The following is an 18,442-nucleotide window of genomic DNA, read 5'->3' as shown; positions in this document are numbered from 1 at the left end:
CGTTTTTGTCTGTGTGATTTAATTTCTTTTCCTCTTGTTCTTTTTGAAACTTGCTTTATTATCTCTCTCCTTTCTATTCCTCTTTTCTCTACTGCCCTTTTTCTATATCTATACATATGATTAAATAAATAAATAAAAAAATTGTATTATTAATATATATTTTATCATCATCGAGTGTTTTTCCTTTTATGTGGCCAGCCGGCCATGCATTAGGAACGTAGACCGAGTGCAGCTCTTTTCAGTCAACGGCAATATCAGTTTAAAGGCGTCCCCTTCATTCAAGTAGTAGCGGAACATCCGTTTCATTCTGATGAAACCCATTCCTTCATATAAGTTTAGAGCCGCCGAATTTTCCACCTCTGTTTCTAACATGATCTCATCGCAATGTTCCCTTTGCATTTTATCTATGGCAATTTCCACTAGTTTCTTTGCTATGCCATGCCCGCGGTATGTGGACTCTACGGCTAGCATTCCTATATATCCTCTCAGTCTCACGTTTCTATGCGGGTCCATCTTACACACTATGCAACCAATGGGTATGTTAGGCGTTCCACTCTTGTTGTCAACGGCAATGTACGTTAACTCGGGCCATTGGTTCAAGAAATACCTATATACGTATATCGAGTACGGCTCTGATAGATCCGCATCTATTAGTTTTTTAATACTAGCAAACTGCTCTTCGTTACGTATGTCCAATGGCTTGTACACTATTTCCATGTCCTGACCCAACGCCTTTTCTGTAGTAGTGGCTTTTTTATCTTGTAATCTCTTGTGAAACTTTGTTCTTCATGATTATTATTTTTAATAAGGCTTGCCATGGAGAGCCTTTTTATCGCTTTTGGCTACCCGGTTTCTTGGTAGGAATGGAACTATATAATAGCGATGCCCTTATTTGAGTACCATTTTCTCAAATCAGAACCAAAGTAGTCCTCCTTTGAACAACGATTATTTTAGTGTACTGTTGTTGTTCGGAAAGTACTTCTTTTATTTTCTTTTATACATCATGGCAGACGCTGATGAATATAGCACTGCACCTACCCAGCAAGAAATAACACCACTGCAGACAACAGCCACTATCATAAATGCAATATCTGGAGAATGTATAACTACGAATGTTGATTTTTTCGTTTCCCTGGACAAATTTAAACAGTTCATTGCTAGGAAATGGAAGATTCCTCCCGATCAGCTGCTGATTCTACTACCTTATGGTAACAAACTAAAACCGTCGATGTTTAAAGAGCTGCTTATTAATAGGTCTTTTACTCTAAATGATTTTTACGTTTACGACAGACGACTATTCTCACTTGTTAGTAAACCGACACCAACAAATCTTTTAACGTCTAAGGATTCTAATCCCATGAACTCCCCTAATTCCAACGACTTGACAGAGACTCTGGAATATTTAATTAAGAATAGTCATATATCTCAATACCAAGGTAGCGATACTATTATGATCAAGCCTATGCCCTCGCCTTTGGAGGACGCAGACGTAGATCTTTCGCGTTTAAATTACCATTCCGTAACTAGCTTACTGACGACGAACCTTGGTTGGCTAAGCGCTTTAGAAATAGATGTACATTATTTTAAGAGCCTCATACCAGACATAATAGCCCATATTAAGCGTATTTTTGATGGCTTAACCGTTTGCTCACAATATTTGAAGCTGTACTGCTTTGATGTAGAAAGTTTGTATAACTCAAACGTTCAATTTTTAAATCAGCTGGTAGACAATGGTATGACTTCAAAATGGGAAAAATGCTTCAATGACACCTTGAGTAAGTTGACTGCTTTAGAGGGTGATTCTTTACAAAAGTTCATTAATATTGAATCTCTCCTGGAGAACGAAAAATCTGTAAAGATTCTAAATCATTCAATCAATGGTAAGCTGAATAAAATTAAGAGGGAAATTGACGAAAATGCAAGTTTTAGAGATATTATAACAGTAAACATCGATCGACTGCGGCAAATGTTTACCCCGAATGAATCTAAATTCGAGCTTGAAGACCAAATGGCAGAGAGCTTTGAGGTACTGGTATCAGAAATGCGAACAAGAAGCAGAAATGTACTTGATAAAGAAGAAGAAGAATTCAATAGTCAAGAATTTTTGAAAAGCATGAATGTGATGTTGGAAAAGGATAAAAAAGAATCAGTGAAAACTCTCTTCACTATATCACAAGCGCTGTATTCACAAATAGGAGAACTAATAGATTTAAAAAAAAGTCTACAAAAGCATGCAGTAGCCATTTTGGGTAACATAGCATTCACCCAGATGGAAATCCTAGGTATTAAAAGACTATTATTGAATGAATGTAATAAAGATTTAGAGCTATACAAGAAATATGAGGTAGAATTTGCACAGGTAGAAGATTTGCCTCTGATATATGGGCTTTATTTAATCGAAAAATATCGTAGGCTATCATGGTTCCAACAAATTTTGTCATTTATCTCAAATTTTAATCAAGATTTAGAGTTGTTCAAACAAAATGAATTACGAACAAGAAATAAATGGGTTAAAAATTTCGGTTCCATCGCGACTGTTTTTTGCGAAGATCTATTGTCTTCCTCTGATTTCAAACGTCTAAACGAATATCACTCTCATACTTCTCCACCAAATGAAGATGAGGAAGATGAAAATGAGAATTCTATAGCAAATTACCGCCAAGACCTGGTAAAAGTATCGCAAGCCATTGATAATTATATGACGCAAATTAAAGAAACAGATGTTTCTGAACCGATCATTGATCTACTTTCGAAAACACTTTTTGAGACGAAGAGATTTCATATAATATATTCCAATTTCAAAAATAATAACAATAATAGTTCTAATGGCAATAGCATTTCCCCTGAAGGGTCTATTGCCTTGAAAAGTGATGATGTAGTCAAAGGATACAAAACAAGAATAAAAAAATTAGAATCGCTATTACATGAGTTTCAATATTCCGACATAGGCCATTGGCCTCAAGGTGTTCTCAATACCCATCTTAAGCCATTTCGTGGTTCTGCTACGAGTATAAACAAGAAGAAATTCCTGGGAGCATCTGTATTACTAGAGCCTGCCAATATTTCTGAAGTGAACATTGATAGTGTTTCGCAAGCTAATAATCATCAAATTCAAGAGTTAGAGAGTAATGTGGATGATCTATTACACCAACTTCAACTATTGAAAGAAGAAAATAATCGAAAATCAATGCAAATTTCGGAAATGGGGAAAAAAATAAGTGATCTAGAGGTGGAGAAGACAGCTTATCGCGAAACTTTGACTAATTTGAATCAAGAATTGGCAAGGTTAACTAATGAAGAACAATCGCATAGAACTGAAATTTTTACCCTCAATGCCTCTTTCAAAAAGCAATTGAATGATATAATTAGCCAAGACAATGAAAAGATAGAAAAGCTAACAGGTGACTATGATGATGTTAGCAAATCGAGGGAACGATTGCAAATGGATCTGGATGAATCTAATAAGAAGCATGAACAAGAGGTCAATTTGTTGAAGGCTGATATTGAAAGGCTCGGTAAACAAATTGTGACTTCAGAGAAAAGTTACGCTGAGACTAACTCAAGCTCGATGGAAAAAGGTGAGAAATTCGAAACCATTCCTCTTGCTGAGGACCCAGGTAGGGAAAACCAGATATCTGCATACACACAGACTCTGCAAGATAGAATATTTGATATAATATCGACAAATATTTTCATTTTGGAGAACATTGGGTTGCTGTTAACCTTCGACAATAATAATAACATCCAAATTAGACGAGTCAAGGGATTGAAAAAGGGAACCGCCCAAAGTAATATACTGGATGAAAGCACACAAATGCTGGACGCACATGATAATTCTCTAATAAAAAGTCCGGTTTTCCAGAAATTGAAAGATGAGTATGAATTAATAAAGTCAGTTGCCAATGGATCTGAAAAGGATACACAGCAAAGCATTTTTCTGGGGAATATCACTCAATTATATGACAATAAGCTTTATGAAGTTGCCGTTATCAGGAGATTCAAGGATATTGAGACCTTGGCCAAAAAATTAACTAAAGAAAATAAGATCAAGAGAACGCTATTGGAGAGATTCCAAAGGGAAAAGGTGACTTTGAGGAACTTTCAAATTGGCGATTTAGCATTATTTTTGCCAACACGAGAAAACGTTAATTCTGTCGGGTCTATGTCGTCTTCCACCTCATCATTGAGCTCATCATTTTCATCTGTTGATTTATCAACTCCACCGCCTTTGGATGCTATGTCTATACAATCGTCTCCCTCGGTGATACATAGTAATGTAATCAATCAAGCCAGTATATCTGGCAGGGACAAGAATAAACTGATGAGGCCTTGGGCTGCATTTACAGCTTTTGAAGAAAGCACAAGATATTTTTTAAAGGACGAAAAAGGATTGACGAAGGGGAAAGAATGGTTTGTAGGCAGAATTGTCACTTTGGAACATTTCGTAGCAGATAGCCCCTCTAATAATCCATTTAGACTACCAAAGGGCTCAGTTTGGTTTCAGGTCACTGCGGTTGTGGTTTCATACCAGGGAGTTTGAACAGTGCTAAACGTTTGTCACAAATGACAAGATTTTAATTATGTATCTATTTAACATTATAATGCGATAAGTCTTGTTATCGACTACCAAGTTTCCTGGATATATCTATCAGATTTTTCCATTTCTTTCAGGTATTTTTTGGCAGTTTCTTCATCACTAAAATTGCCCCATTTTTTTAACATTTCAATGAATGTTAATCTGACTTGGATAGGCATTTTACCTGATGAGCCACATAAGAAAAAAACGGCGTCTTTATTAACTACCAAATTAGTTATTTCCTCACCTAATCTCCATAAGTAGTCTTGGACATATTTAACACCTGGTGAATTTTCCTCATCTCTGGAAAAGGATGAATGTAAGGCAATTTTGCCCTTACGGAACCAATCTTCCAGCATATCTTTATAAATATAATCTTTATCTTTATATCTACAACCGAAGAGGAGTTTGATATCTTTAGATATCTCCGCTTTAACCACTGATAATAATGGTGCTAGACCGACACCCGGTCCGACAAGAATCATAGGTTTATTCAAAAATTCCTTTTTGATTATGTGATTATTTTGTAACTTATACCTTATCTGTTCCCCCTCTTGCAATCGTGCAATGTAGTTAGTGCAAATTCCTCTTCGAATTTTCCTTAAGATAGTTTTATATTTTACTATCGCAACTGTTAATTCAATATTAGGATCCCCAGGGCCGCTAGATATAGAGTAGTACCTTGGTTTAATGATGGGCAAGTAATCTAGCACATATTTCCAGGGCAACTTTACGGAGATAAAATCTTCCAGTACTTCAAGAATTGACCTTCTGGGTCTATTACAGTAGTCATATAAGTCCTGCATATCTTGATCAGTAGCAAATTGGCGCAATTTTTCTCTTTGATCATTCAGTTGTTCTTGGCCACGTTCCATCTTAGTTACATCAGTTGCAAAGGTCCAAATCTTCAAGAAAAAACTTGTTCTAGGAATGCTCATGAAATCACAGTGATATTTCAACAAGTTCCTTAAAGTCATCGGGCGAACTAATCCACCATCCTTAAGATCATTAGGAACTCCACTGGTGAAATTCAATGGTTTGTCCGCAATTTCTAACCAATGGCTTTGATTTGCTAGGAATCTTGAAACATCCTCATCTGTATTGCAAGGATATATGGTTACTGTATCACCGGGTTCATAGTTTTCTTGAATCTTGTCCACATTACTAAACTTGAACTGCCTCACGTCTTGGAAATGACCTTCAGATGTAATCCTTTTGTTTATATTAACTCTGCCAACCTTTAACGATTCATCACCTTCGAATATAACCTTGGTGCTAGTGAACTTTTCATTGGCATGTTCGTCTGAAAGCTGTAGGTAGGATGCTGGCTCTAGGTAAACCTCAGGGTCCAATTCTTCCCTCTTAATTATTTGGCCATTGACCTTTCTGTTGGGGTACTTACTTAAAAGAAAGCTTAGGACTTTCTTTTCATATTCAAAATATACTGATTCAATTCCGAGACCTGTACCCTTATTGCTACCAGCCATAGCCTGGTCGTCAGCCTCCAATCTATCGAATAATTCATTAGCACCCAATTGTGTGACAATGCGCTGATGTAGCTTTCTAATGCCGTAGTTAAACTTAGGATAAGATGAATCACCAAGTCCAAGCATGGCAGTTTGAATATGGTTGAGCAAATTCGACGGAAGATTCTTTCTCTTTAAAAACGACCAGAACGTGACGGGTCTTTCACCTTTTAATGCATTGACATTCCTTGGTAATTCACCTTGGCCTGTTGTGGAGCATATAATAAAAAGGTACCTGCATTTCAAGATATCCTGTGGGTCATAATCACCAATGGAGCAAAATGTATGGGAGAAATGCCAGCGATGTAGTCGATGGGATAAGATTGTAGCAAAATCATGCGCGTTACCTGTCTCCGATCCATAGAGGATGACGATTTTCTTGCTCGATGACATGCAGCGATTAATGGAAACACAGATGGCCTACTGTTGACTAGAATCTTCATGTTAATAAGGCTCATGAAATTTTTCGAATTTTTTTTTTTTATGTAGTCATCGCATTGCCGCAAATGCTTAGTAATTAAGAAAAACAGATAGATAGATGAACATAGATTGAAGTGATACAAAGAACCTGACAAAGTATTTACAAGATATATACAGCTGCGGTAAAACACCTGCAACTAGTTTGAGTCCGTATCCCTATCTGAGTTCTACGCTGTATTCTTTTACCAATTTAGAACACACCATGTCTTGCAAAGTGTTAACTTCGGCGTTTGTCAAATTTCTGTCCATTGATTGATAGTTGATCCTGTAGCACATAGATTTTCTCCCAGTTTTCGGATGCGTAAAGCTATCGACTAGCTTGACACTCTCTACCAAATCGCCAGCTATATTTCTGATAATTTCCATCAAATCATTTTCATGAACTTGATGAATATCTGGTTTATCTTCTGGTAACCAAAACGCAACATCCCTAAATGATCCCGGGTGTTTTGAATAAGGTTTGAAGGAAGTAATTAATCCCTTGGAGAATTGTCTTGAAAATCTTTCATCACGACTCCAAAGCAGTCTAATATCTGGAATTTCAAAAAGAAGCATAGCAATGCGGTCCAAACCCAAGCCAAAAGCCCACCCAATTGTTTCAGAAGGTTTATATCCGGCTCTTAGTAGCACATCTTGACGAATCAATCCGCATCCGCAGAGTTCGAGCCATTCGCCCTGCCACCAAACCTCTATTTCCCATGAGGGCGCGGTCCAGGGGAAGTAAGCGTTAATCCAACGGACTTTTAGCTCTTTGGGTGTATTATTCGCTTTGTTCTTGATCATGCTAGATATTTTTTTGTTAAAAACTTCAGAAACTATCAGTTCAATGGACCTCTTCAAATGTTGAGAGCACAAATCAACCTCCAGATCGGACATATACTCTTGTTTAGGATTATTTTCTTTCAAAGGTATAGTATCATCGTCAACCGTAATCTTTACATTTTCTTTATTTAAAAGGTTCTCTACCTGTCTGATATCTTCACGGATTTTCTCGATATACATTGGCTCCTTTACGCCCACATCAGCCTTCGTTCGTTTCCAAATTGTGGCTCCTTCCATTTGGTGGAATACCGGATAGTGAGTTTTGTCAATTTCATCTCTTCTGTACACATCTGCAGATATTAAAAATCCACTTTTAATATTATCTGAATCGTTTCTTATTTTTTGAAAGCACTCTAATTCGTGGGCTGAAGTATGTGTTCTCAGTAGGTGCGTCTCATTTATATAATATGTGTCAGATTTTGATCTTCCAGGATGATCCTTAGGAAACCCTAAAGAATCGAAGTTTTCCATTGTGGTTACCACGGGCTTGAAATTATTAAAGATCTTAAATGTGTTGTCGACTGAGTTTAATTTCTTTTCAATTAGATCGCGAAGAATGCCTACTGGATGTGATTCTTTCAAATGTAATGATCTGTCGGTAAGCTTTATTATTGAATCTGTAACATTGGTAGTCTGTGGGTCGGTCTTGTATTTTATGCCATTGATTTCTACATGTGGAACTTTAAGGGTTGAATATAAGCGATAAAGACCAGTCCTGGTCTTCATCATTCTATTGAGAAACATTGAAGTTACCTCCATTGGCAGATATTTTTTTATCCCTTCTCTCTCTCTGAATTTGTGAGTAGTTCCTTAATTTTCCTACCTTTTTTTTTTCTCGAAGATTCAAACCTTAATTAAGTAACTATTATTATTAGCGTTGTCAGTATTAAAATTATTTGAATATATAAATAGCATTAGAAGATAAAAATCAAATTGTGTAGGATATGTTTGTATATCCGGAGTGTATCTGTAAAGCAATCATCAATTCTTGTATCGTTTCATTTTCCTTTTCTACCTCAACCTGTTTTCCAGCAGTATCACTGTCGTCTGGCGGTATAGTTGGTTTGGGAAACTTCGACGATAACTCAATCAGTTTTGACATCAATTCGTCGCGTTCTGCTCTTGATTCAATCAACTGTTTGTGCAATGAAGATTGAGCACCTAACGATTGCAAGAGCTCATAGTCCAGAGAATTGCTTTCTTCTAAGAGGTTTTGTAGCTTGGTGAATAATACATTGGTATTGTCCGGTTTCTCCAACAGTCTAATAAGAAGAGCAGTCTTTTCAAGATTAATTTGAAGTTGGTGTCTAATTTCCAAGAGGCGCTGTTGAGTATGGCTTAATATTACCGCATGATTGTGTTTTCTAATCAAGTACAACCTGTCCAACGTGATCAACAACTCTCTATATACCTCCACGTGCTCCTTTTCTAATTGCTGGATTCTTTCCCATTGTTTTTCACTACTGTTTGTCATCTGTCAAAATGGTATGAACTCCCCACGACAGGAAGAAATGGTTAGAAGTATCTAGATATTGCACACTGTATGTGATGACGGCTATCATTTATTGTCAACATGCATCATCCTTCACGGTTTGGAATTTTTGAGTAAAAAAGGACTGAACATGACAAAAAATAGAGATTTGGCTGTCTCGTAAAGAAACCATAGAATACAAGGAGTAGGAACCGTTCGGCAGCGAGTAGTTGAGTTTCCAATAACATTATGCAGAATCCTTACGGTCACTTTACTAACAATACCACGGAGGACAGGGAAGCTTCATCTCAAGGAGGACCATTCGGCCAAAGCCTGAATAGGCCCCTAGATTACGCCGGATCTTTCCCTTCTCTGACATACAATAATAATAATTTCATTGCCAATCAACAACCTTCTCTGCCTTTGCCAGAACCACGTTTATCTTGGAACAACGTCAACCAGGTTTCTAACCCTTTGATGGTAACACCGCTTCCGGGATTACAAAAACGTATGAACAAAAACATTAAAAAGAAATTACCAAGAGTATCTAAGAAGGCATCAGCCCTTTCTAACGGGGTATCCGGCAATGTAATGAGCAACAGTAATATAGTAGGGCATGGTGCTGTAGGTTCGGCATCGGGATGGAAAGTTGAAATGGGTGGCAGTGATGAATTAGAGAGAAGAAAGAGAAGGGCAGAAAGATTCAGTCAGGGACCATCAGCGACGACGAATAGTAACGATAATTTGAATGAAGACTTTGCCAACCTAAATGCCATTAGTAGCAAATCTCATCAATATGACAAAAAGATTCATGTGGTAGGGCGTTGCCAAACTCTAGAGAAATCTTATCTGAGACTAACTTCAGAGCCTAATCCTGACTTGATCAGACCCCCAAATATTCTACAAAAAATGTATTGCTTGTTAATGGACAAATACCAATCTAAAACAGCCACTTATACTTACCTTTGCGACCAGTTTAAATCAATGAGACAAGACCTAAGAGTGCAAATGATCGAGAACTCTTTCACTATTAAAGTGTACCAAACGCATGCACGTATTGCCTTGGAGAACGGAGATCTTGGGGAATTTAATCAATGTCAAAATAGGATTATGGCGTTATTCGAAAACCCTACAATACCAAAAAAATCTTATTCCGAATTTATATGCTATTCTGTTTTGTATTCGATGTTAACCGAAGACTATCCGTCGATTTCTCATTTAAAACTTAAGTTAATAGACGATGGCTCTTCGGAAATCTTGGAGGACGAACATGTCAAAATGATATTTGAGTTGAGCGATATGAAACTAGTCGGCAATTATCACTACTTCATGAAAAACTACCTAAAACTGCACAAATTTGAAAAATGTCTAATTAATTCATTCTTAAATCTAGAAAAGTTGATATTTTTGACCATAATTTGTAAGAGTTATAACCAGGTCAATTTAGATTTTGTTAAAAGTGAGTTTAATTTCAACAGTATAGAAGAGACAACAAATTTCTTGAATGAGCAAAACTTGACGGAGTTCATATTAAACAAACAAATCACTGACAGTAATGGCAAAAGTAGTAATATCAAGATTTTGAATACCAAGGGATGTAGGGTACAGTTGATACAAAATTATATGAAGTCTAAAAAAATTGATATAAAGGGACAAAAATGATGAAGAGGGAAACGGGATGCCTAAGGTATATGATTTTGGTTTTTTTTTTTTTTTTTTTTTCTAAATAAATATATACATATTCACAACACATAAAATCTCTTGAGTGCATTCATCGATGTCACTTTCTTCTGGAAATCAGAGCCTAGATACCAGGCTTAAGGCCCCCACGAACAGTACGTGAGCTATTGGCCATTGTTCCTGCCCAAAAAACAGACATTTACTGGAAAAGTTTTTGAGTTATAATTAATTATATAGTTGTTTTATGATTTTTATACATATAATTAAAATAAAATCAAGCTTCAACCATTTCTCTCAATCTTCTGATGGTAGATCTAACGGTGGCGGCAGCAGCAGTGGAGACAGTGTAAGCACCACCAGCGACGGTCTTCTTACAACAGGAACAAGTCCAAATACCAGCAGCACCTCTCTTGACGGTCTTCTTACCACAGAAAGAACAATCGTATCTAGCGTGTTGTTGGATTTCCAACTTCTTGACTTGTCTTCTCAAAGAGGAACCATAACGGACACCGTACTTACCAGTGATACCAACCTTCTTAGTTCTTTTAGCCCTGTATTCAAAAAAGAAAAAATATCAAAATATGTTAGTAAATCTTGAAGGAAATTCTAAATAGGTCGAGGTTTAGTGTTTCGAATTGGTGATTATACAAGCATAAATTCCACTTTGTTTCCCTATATGCATCTCCACAAAATTCTATCTCTGCACTGAACAGTTTCGTAAGACTAGTTTGCCACCTTCAGGTATATGAATGAAAGTTCCCATAAAGCAGACATTTCACATAATTGTACCCTATCGAATTACAGTGATCCTATTCATTTGAGATATGGTGTTCAACTTCATGTTTTTCCCTTTATATCGTAAAAGTCTGTGGAATTCTGTCTATATCAGTCTATTTCATCACGAAACACTACTCCTCCAAGCAAACGGTAAATCGTGTGCGTAATATATCATACATTTTTGTCTCAGTTGTCTTCCTGTTGTTTGCTACTACTGTCTGAACTAAAAAAAGGCGTGCCAAATACTATATATGATACCTAACTCTAACATCCCATATAGCCCAATATCTCACATAACACTGAGTGAGCCGCCTCGTGCGTTGCGTTAGAAAAAGTTAACAAAAGTGAAAAAAAGCAAGGATATTTCTTGCGGAAAAAAAAAAAATTTCTAAATGTACGGATTCTTTGAAAATTTGAACAGTCTTAGTTTCGTTTGAGATCTTTTGGTAACCCGGCTGTTGTTCCAAAAAAGAACTAAGTAAAAAAATTGTGAAATAGTATGAAACCACCCCTCGAAAGAGCAAGCGATGGTGCATATACTGCTGAATGGCACAGAGCAACGGCATAACTTACTTTCCTCTATACTAACCATTCAATTATTTGTTACTAGCTTAAGTGTATATTCATTGTTAGAGAGATATATCTACTATCGCTGTCCCTTGCTACTGTTTTCTGAATTCTGATGGACAACAAAAGACTGTATAACGGTAACCTATCCAACATTCCTGAGGTTATAGATCCTGGAATTACAATTCCAATTTATGAAGAGGATATTAGAAATGATACACGCATGAATACAAATGCTCGTTCTGTGAGAGTCTCTGACAAGAGAGGTCGTTCTAGCTCCACTTCCCCACAGAAAATTGGCTCCTATCGTACTCGTGCGGGCAGGTTTTCAGATACTCTAACCAATCTACTCCCTTCGATTAGCGCTAAGCTACACCATTCAAAGAAGAGTACCCCTGTAGTTGTTGTGCCTCCTACGAGCAGTACTCCAGACAGTTTAAATTCCACGACATACGCTCCCAGAGTGTCTAGCGATTCTTTTACGGTGGCTACTCCGCTGTCATTACAGTCTACTACGACCAGAACAAGAACAAGAAATAACACAGTATCTTCTCAGATCACTGCAAGTTCTTCTTTGACTACTGATGTGGGCAATGCCACGAGTGCAAATATTTGGAGTGCTAATGCAGAAAGTAATACTTCTTCCAGTCCTTTGTTTGATTATCCTCTCGCCACTTCTTATTTTGAGCCATTGACTAGATTCAAGTCCACTGATAATTATACGCTGCCTCAAACAGCTCAACTAAACAGTTTTCTGGAGAAAAATGGGAATCCAAACATATGGTCGAGTGCAGGAAATAGTAACACTGACCACCTTAATACTCCGATAGTTAACAGGCAGCGCTCTCAATCTCAATCTACCACAAACAGGGTTTATACTGACGCGCCCTACTATCAACAGCCTGCACAGAATTACCAGGTTCAAGTGCCTCCTAGAGTTCCAAAAAGTACTTCAATATCCCCTGTTATCCTTGATGACGTCGATCCAGCCTCGATAAATTGGATTACAGCAAACCAAAAAGTACCACTAGTCAATCAAATATCGGCGCTTTTGCCCACTAACACAATATCTATTTCAAACGTGTTTCCATTACAGCCTACTCAACAACATCAACAGAACGCTGTAAATTTGACGAGTACTTCCTTAGCGACTTTATGTTCACAGTATGGTAAAGTGCTTTCTGCGAGGACACTAAGAGGCCTGAATATGGCATTAGTAGAGTTTTCCACAGTTGAAAGTGCAATATGTGCTTTGGAAGCTCTACAAGGTAAGGAACTGTCTAAAGTAGGGGCACCAAGTACGGTATCTTTTGCGCGAGTCTTACCCATGTATGAACAACCTCTTAACGTTAATGGCTTCAACAACACTCCCAAGCAACCGCTGTTGCAAGAACAGTTGAATCACGGGGTGCTCAATTATCAGCTGCAACAATCGCTACAACAGCCGGAGCTACAACAACAACCAACTTCATTTAATCAACCAAATCTTACATATTGTAATCCCACTCAGAATTTGAGCCATCTGCAATTATCTTCAAACGAAAATGAACCTTACCCTTTCCCGTTGCCTCCACCATCATTATCGGATAGTAAAAAGGATATATTACACACTATAAGTTCTTTTAAGTTAGAATATGATCATCTAGAGTTGAATCATCTCTTGCAGAATGCCTTGAAAAATAAAGGAGTGTCTGATACAAATTATTTTGGTCCCCTGCCTGAGCACAACTCCAAAGTTCCAAAGAGAAAGGATACGTTCGATGCACCAAAATTGCGGGAACTGAGAAAGCAGTTTGACTCGAACTCATTATCTACTATTGAAATGGAGCAATTGGCAATCGTCATGCTGGACCAATTACCAGAATTAAGTTCAGACTATTTGGGTAATACCGTTATTCAAAAATTGTTTGAAAACTCGTCAAATATCATCAGGGATATTATGTTGAGGAAGTGTAATAAATATCTCACATCTATGGGTGTTCACAAAAACGGTACTTGGGTTTGTCAGAAGATCATCAAAATGGCAAACACGCCAAGGCAGATAAATCTTGTAACTTCAGGTGTAAGCGATTACTGTACTCCACTCTTCAACGACCAGTTTGGAAATTATGTTATTCAAGGTATTTTAAAGTTTGGTTTTCCCTGGAATAGTTTCATTTTTGAAAGCGTTTTATCTCATTTTTGGACAATAGTTCAAAACAGGTATGGATCTCGTGCTGTAAGGGCTTGTCTAGAAGCAGATTCCATTATTACCCAATGCCAATTGCTGACTATCACTTCACTGATAATTGTGCTTTCTCCTTATCTAGCTACGGATACGAATGGCACTTTACTGATCACTTGGCTATTGGATACTTGCACTTTACCTAACAAGAACTTGATTTTATGTGATAAACTGGTAAATAAAAATCTGGTTAAACTATGTTGTCATAAATTAGGCTCTCTTACTGTCTTAAAGATTCTCAATTTAAGAGGTGGTGAAGAAGAGGCACTGTCGAAGAATAAAATTATCCATGCAATATTTGATGGTCCAATTTCTAGTGATTCTATCTTGTTCCAGATACTAGATGAGGGTAATTATGGTCCAACATTTATTTATAAGGTTTTAACCTCGAGAATTCTTGACAATAGCGTTAGAGATGAAGCTATAACAAAGATTCGTCAACTGATTTTAAATTCCAATATCAATTTACAAAGTCGCCAGTTACTGGAGGAAGTTGGGCTATCATCAGCAGGAATATCACCCAAACAATCCTCCAAGAATCATCGTAAACAGCATCCTCAGGGGTTTCATTCTCCTGGTCGCGCCAGAGGCGTTTCTGTTTCCAGTGTGAGAAGTTCAAATTCAAGGCATAATAGCGTTATACAAATGAACAATGCAGGTCCAACGCCAGCATTGAACTTTAACCCAGCCCCGATGAGTGAAATAAATTCCTACTTCAACAATCAACAAGTGGTGTACTCCGGAAATCAAAATCAAAATCAGAACGGTAATTCTAACGGATTAGATGAATTGAATTCACAATTTGATTCATTTAGAATTGCTAATGGAACAAATTTATCCCTACCTATAGTTAACTTACCAAATGTAAGTAATAATAATAACAATTATAATAATTCTGGTTATTCGAGTCAAATGAATCCTCTAAGCCGCTCAGTGAGTCATAATAACAATAATAATACCAATAACTACAACAATAATGATAATGATAACAATAATAATAACAATAACAATAATAATAATAATAATAATAATAATAATAATAATAATAATAGTAATAATAGTAATAATAATAATAATAATGATACAAGTTTGTACCGCTACAGGTCATACGGATATTAGCTAATGATTTTAATCATTCTGTTCTATTAAACTTTTTTTTTTTTCAATTTTGCCCTTGGTGCAATGTTTTTACGTTTACCCCAGAAGAATACCAAAAAGTTTAGACGCTCTTAGGTAAACATGACGATTAATGACCCTTTTTTTTTCCTCTATTGTACAAGTTTTCAACAGGCTTTAGGCTCTACTTCTATTAATGATTATAATATAATGCATTACCTTTCAGAAAAATCTTCGGTAATCTCATGTTATGTATACGCATGCGATCGTGGAGCCAAATTACACCGACATTTTATTTTTTTTTTTTTACTTAATAATTAATCAATCAATCAGTGGCTTTAAAAGTCTCATCTTTGTTTTTTGCCAGTACCAAGTATGTCGCACTTGGAAGAAATATTATATTTATAAATATTTACATATCTATACATCAACGAGCTCAAAAACAACAGAACATAATCCTTATCTTACGCCATGTCATATAATAATTTACACATAAGTCTTTTGCCCCCTCCTAAGCTATTCGTCGTCTTCTTCATCATCGTCACTTTCAGCGGTTTCTAACCACGTAATGAATGGCTTAGCAGCCCTACGAACCTTTTTGGATACCTCCTTAGGTACAAATTTCTTGGATGATTTGGTACCAAATCTCATGATTTCTTCTTCCGAGATGATATCATTATTGTATAGTTGTACCAAAATTTTTGGTAATAGTGGGATTAGATCCTTATGTTCTAAACCTAAAAATCTTTCAATACCACCCATAAAGTTCTTTTCGTATTCTGGAGTGACTAAAATTTTAGTGAAAAATGCATTATGTTCAGCGATTTCGTTTACGATATCCTCATCGAATAGACATTGCGCCAAGACACAACCAATTTTTGGATCATTCAAGACGTCTAGTTCTGCAGCCTTCTTATAAAGCTCCACATCTGATGGTAAGTTCTCCTTATCTTCACCAGCCTGCTCCAAAATCCATTCACCATATTCATCCAGTTGAGTGAGCTCAGAGTTCACTTCTAGTTCCTTGGCACGAGCTCTAATGGCTTCTTCAGACATATCAACCGCCCATTCGTCATCTTTGACCTCGATATCTTCTAAGGTAGAGGCAGCCGCCTTGATTTGACGAGATAATTCATCTTCGTCTTCGTCATGATGTTGTGGAGTGGATGAGCCGGTGCCATCTGAAGGTGCATTCTGAGACTTACCTTGAGCAATATCACTAATGGACAACCCACCACCACGAACATTGGCCGAAGCGGTAGCTGCTTTCTTCTTCTTCTTGGAACCAGAAACGGAGTCAGGTGGGTTTTTCAAAATGAAGGATGATAGTTTATGTCTCAAGTCCATTGGAGTTCTCTTACCACAGGCTTTACAGTCTCGAACCAAATCATTATCTTTGGTAATGATGATCTCCGTTTCTGGATTTTTACAGCTTCCACAGAGAACAAACTTGTTAATAAAGCCATCCAATACGTCTTGCAATTTGGCAGGTTCGTGAACACCATTAACTAAATAACGATCTTTGTCAACAGAGATGGAAGTTTGAGCACCTAATTCGAAACCAAAATACTTGACAATATATGGAGCAGGTCTATTTAGCGCGTGAGAGATGTCAGCGACGTTCAAAACGGCAGTCTTGATACCGTTACCTCTACCTTCCACCTTGGCTTGGATGGGAGGCATTTTGTAACGGTAAAATGGATCATGATTATCTCTACAAATATTAATAGACATCTTGTACCAGTGAACGTGTGTTTATGCAAATAATAGGAGTTTTTTTTTTTGGAAAAAAAAGAAGAACACACGAGATACTCTTTAATGTAGTGGTGTCTTTGTAAGTCAGCAAAGTGGGAAGGAGGGGTAGGCGTTTGCCACTAATTAAATGCTAAAAGTTCATCTATTTTCTTTTTTTTTTTTCGTTCATACTTCGCGATGAAAATTTTTCACTATTTACAGAACGGGTAAGAGCATGATTTTAAGATCATTTCTTGTATGATGTATCCGGAGCTTATGTATATGTGACGTGTATGTATTTGTACGTATTGTTTTGTATATTTGATTGTTAGAACTGAATTATTTCACATTGTCTTTTGATCATCGGCGTGTTCTGTGCTACCCAATTACTATCTCTCAAGGCAGCTTTTGGGTCGTGAGATTGGGATAGCCGGTGCTTAGCAAGTACATCCTGATATTTACCTTCAAATTCCTTGGATTCTCTGATCACTACGTTTTCGTCAAACTCCACGTAAATCCTGGTGTCGTAGACCCTCACCAGAACATCGTCCACCCTTAAAAAGAACCGGCTCAGCAGCAGTAACCTTTCGTTCATAACTCTTATTTTGACGTTAAGGATTGATATGCCATTGTCTGCCAATTCGTCTTCGAAAAGAATCATGTCGTCATAGAATAGGATTTTATCGTGTACGGCCAGTTTGTCAAGGGGCAGCTTTTGATCGTTATCCAGTCGGAATTTCGACTCAGGTGAGCTCTCTGTGCCCTTATACCGCGTAGTGTAGGTCCAGTCGTACTTGTGTATGATATTTAAGGAATCGTCGTTCACATCGTTAGTGAACCGTTGCGCACCATTAGTTGAATTTTGTCTTTTTTTAGAATTTATCCAGTCGTTTGAGTACGCAACACGAATACCTGAATCCTGGAGTTGAACCTCCTTTAAAGCATCCAGGGCATTGAACTCTATGGACCAATGCTGTTTTGAATTTTCGATCCTGATGTAGTTGTTACCAAAAATCATCTCTGGCAAAGTCAAACCTTTGAGTTTTTCGTTTTCCCAGATGTCTAATTCCTGCGAGTTCAAAATGGGCTTCTTTCTGGAGGAGATGGTCCAGTCGTTGATGGAGATGGAGGGGTTGTCCTCCAAGGGTAACGTGGCCCTTGGAGATGGAATGATAACAGACCCACAGTGGAGACACTGCGGATTGTTTGGGTTATTGCAAATATGTCGAGGTGGTGTTGCTGGGGCTGCAGTTGGTTGCACAGAGGGTGTAGTGATGCCGCTAGTTGGCATGGGCATTCTTCGAGCGCGCACCGTTTGAGCGTGCATTTCTCTAGCAGCATTTATTTGAATAGTGTTTATCCCTGATGATCTGAGCGGTGGAGTGTTTCTTTTGGACATTTTTTCTGGGGAGCTGTTGTGTCTAAAGCTGCCCTTAGGTCATGTATATGGGGTGCGTAAGTATGGTGAT

General features: G+C 37.4%; 10 protein-coding genes across 10 annotated transcripts; 3 read left to right on the top strand and 7 right to left on the bottom strand.

Annotated features, from left to right (window-relative positions):
• Window positions 1–186: 186 nt before the first annotated feature.
• On the bottom strand, window positions 187–717 carry MAK3 (peptide alpha-N-acetyltransferase MAK3; the record flags this gene model as incomplete). Its single annotated transcript, NM_001184148.1, has 1 exon — window positions 187–717. The coding sequence occupies one exon, from the start codon at window positions 715–717 to the stop codon at window positions 187–189; it is 531 nt and encodes a 176-aa protein (NP_015376.1).
• A 286-nt stretch (window positions 718–1,003) lies between these two features.
• On the top strand, window positions 1,004–4,540 carry ATG11 (autophagy protein ATG11; the record flags this gene model as incomplete). Its single annotated transcript, NM_001184146.1, has 1 exon — window positions 1,004–4,540. One exon carries the CDS (start codon window positions 1,004–1,006, stop codon window positions 4,538–4,540), a length of 3,537 nt encoding a protein of 1,178 aa, NP_015374.1.
• An 83-nt stretch (window positions 4,541–4,623) lies between these two features.
• On the bottom strand, window positions 4,624–6,495 carry TAH18 (NAPDH-dependent diflavin reductase; the record flags this gene model as incomplete). Its single annotated transcript, NM_001184145.1, has 1 exon — window positions 4,624–6,495. One exon carries the CDS (start codon window positions 6,493–6,495, stop codon window positions 4,624–4,626), a length of 1,872 nt encoding a protein of 623 aa, NP_015373.1.
• A 243-nt stretch (window positions 6,496–6,738) lies between these two features.
• Window positions 6,739–8,148, bottom strand: MSF1 (phenylalanine--tRNA ligase; the record flags this gene model as incomplete). The annotated part of the gene is made up of 1 exon (NM_001184144.1): window positions 6,739–8,148. The coding sequence occupies one exon, from the start codon at window positions 8,146–8,148 to the stop codon at window positions 6,739–6,741; it is 1,410 nt and encodes a 469-aa protein (NP_015372.2).
• A 184-nt stretch (window positions 8,149–8,332) lies between these two features.
• On the bottom strand, window positions 8,333–8,878 carry MCM16 (Mcm16p; the record flags this gene model as incomplete). The annotated part of the gene is made up of 1 exon (NM_001184143.1): window positions 8,333–8,878. One exon carries the CDS (start codon window positions 8,876–8,878, stop codon window positions 8,333–8,335), a length of 546 nt encoding a protein of 181 aa, NP_015371.1.
• A 246-nt stretch (window positions 8,879–9,124) lies between these two features.
• Window positions 9,125–10,537, top strand: THP3 (Thp3p; the record flags this gene model as incomplete). The annotated part of the gene is made up of 1 exon (NM_001184142.1): window positions 9,125–10,537. The coding sequence occupies one exon, from the start codon at window positions 9,125–9,127 to the stop codon at window positions 10,535–10,537; it is 1,413 nt and encodes a 470-aa protein (NP_015370.1).
• A 292-nt stretch (window positions 10,538–10,829) lies between these two features.
• On the bottom strand, window positions 10,830–11,511 carry RPL43A (60S ribosomal protein eL43 RPL43A; the record flags this gene model as incomplete). Its single annotated transcript, NM_001184140.1, has 2 exons — window positions 10,830–11,106; window positions 11,510–11,511. Coding segments are annotated over 2 exons (279 nt in total).
• Window positions 11,512–12,014: 503 nt separating this feature from the next.
• On the top strand, window positions 12,015–15,242 carry PUF2 (Puf2p; the record flags this gene model as incomplete). Its single annotated transcript, NM_001184139.1, has 1 exon — window positions 12,015–15,242. The coding sequence occupies one exon, from the start codon at window positions 12,015–12,017 to the stop codon at window positions 15,240–15,242; it is 3,228 nt and encodes a 1,075-aa protein (NP_015367.1).
• Window positions 15,243–15,755: 513 nt separating this feature from the next.
• Window positions 15,756–16,973, bottom strand: TIF5 (translation initiation factor eIF5; the record flags this gene model as incomplete). The annotated part of the gene is made up of 1 exon (NM_001184138.1): window positions 15,756–16,973. One exon carries the CDS (start codon window positions 16,971–16,973, stop codon window positions 15,756–15,758), a length of 1,218 nt encoding a protein of 405 aa, NP_015366.1.
• A 328-nt stretch (window positions 16,974–17,301) lies between these two features.
• TIP41 (Tip41p) lies at window positions 17,302–18,372 on the bottom strand (the record flags this gene model as incomplete). Its single annotated transcript, NM_001184137.1, has 1 exon — window positions 17,302–18,372. The coding sequence occupies one exon, from the start codon at window positions 18,370–18,372 to the stop codon at window positions 17,302–17,304; it is 1,071 nt and encodes a 356-aa protein (NP_015365.1).
• Window positions 18,373–18,442: the final 70 nt, after the last annotated feature.

The sequence above is a fragment of the Saccharomyces cerevisiae genome, chromosome XVI, assembly GCF_000146045.2.
Source record: "Saccharomyces cerevisiae S288C chromosome XVI, complete sequence".
Lineage (NCBI taxonomy): Eukaryota > Fungi > Ascomycota > Saccharomycetes > Saccharomycetales > Saccharomycetaceae > Saccharomyces > Saccharomyces cerevisiae.
Note: the sequence above shows the minus strand (reverse complement) of the source record. Positions and strands in the feature narration are given on the sequence as shown.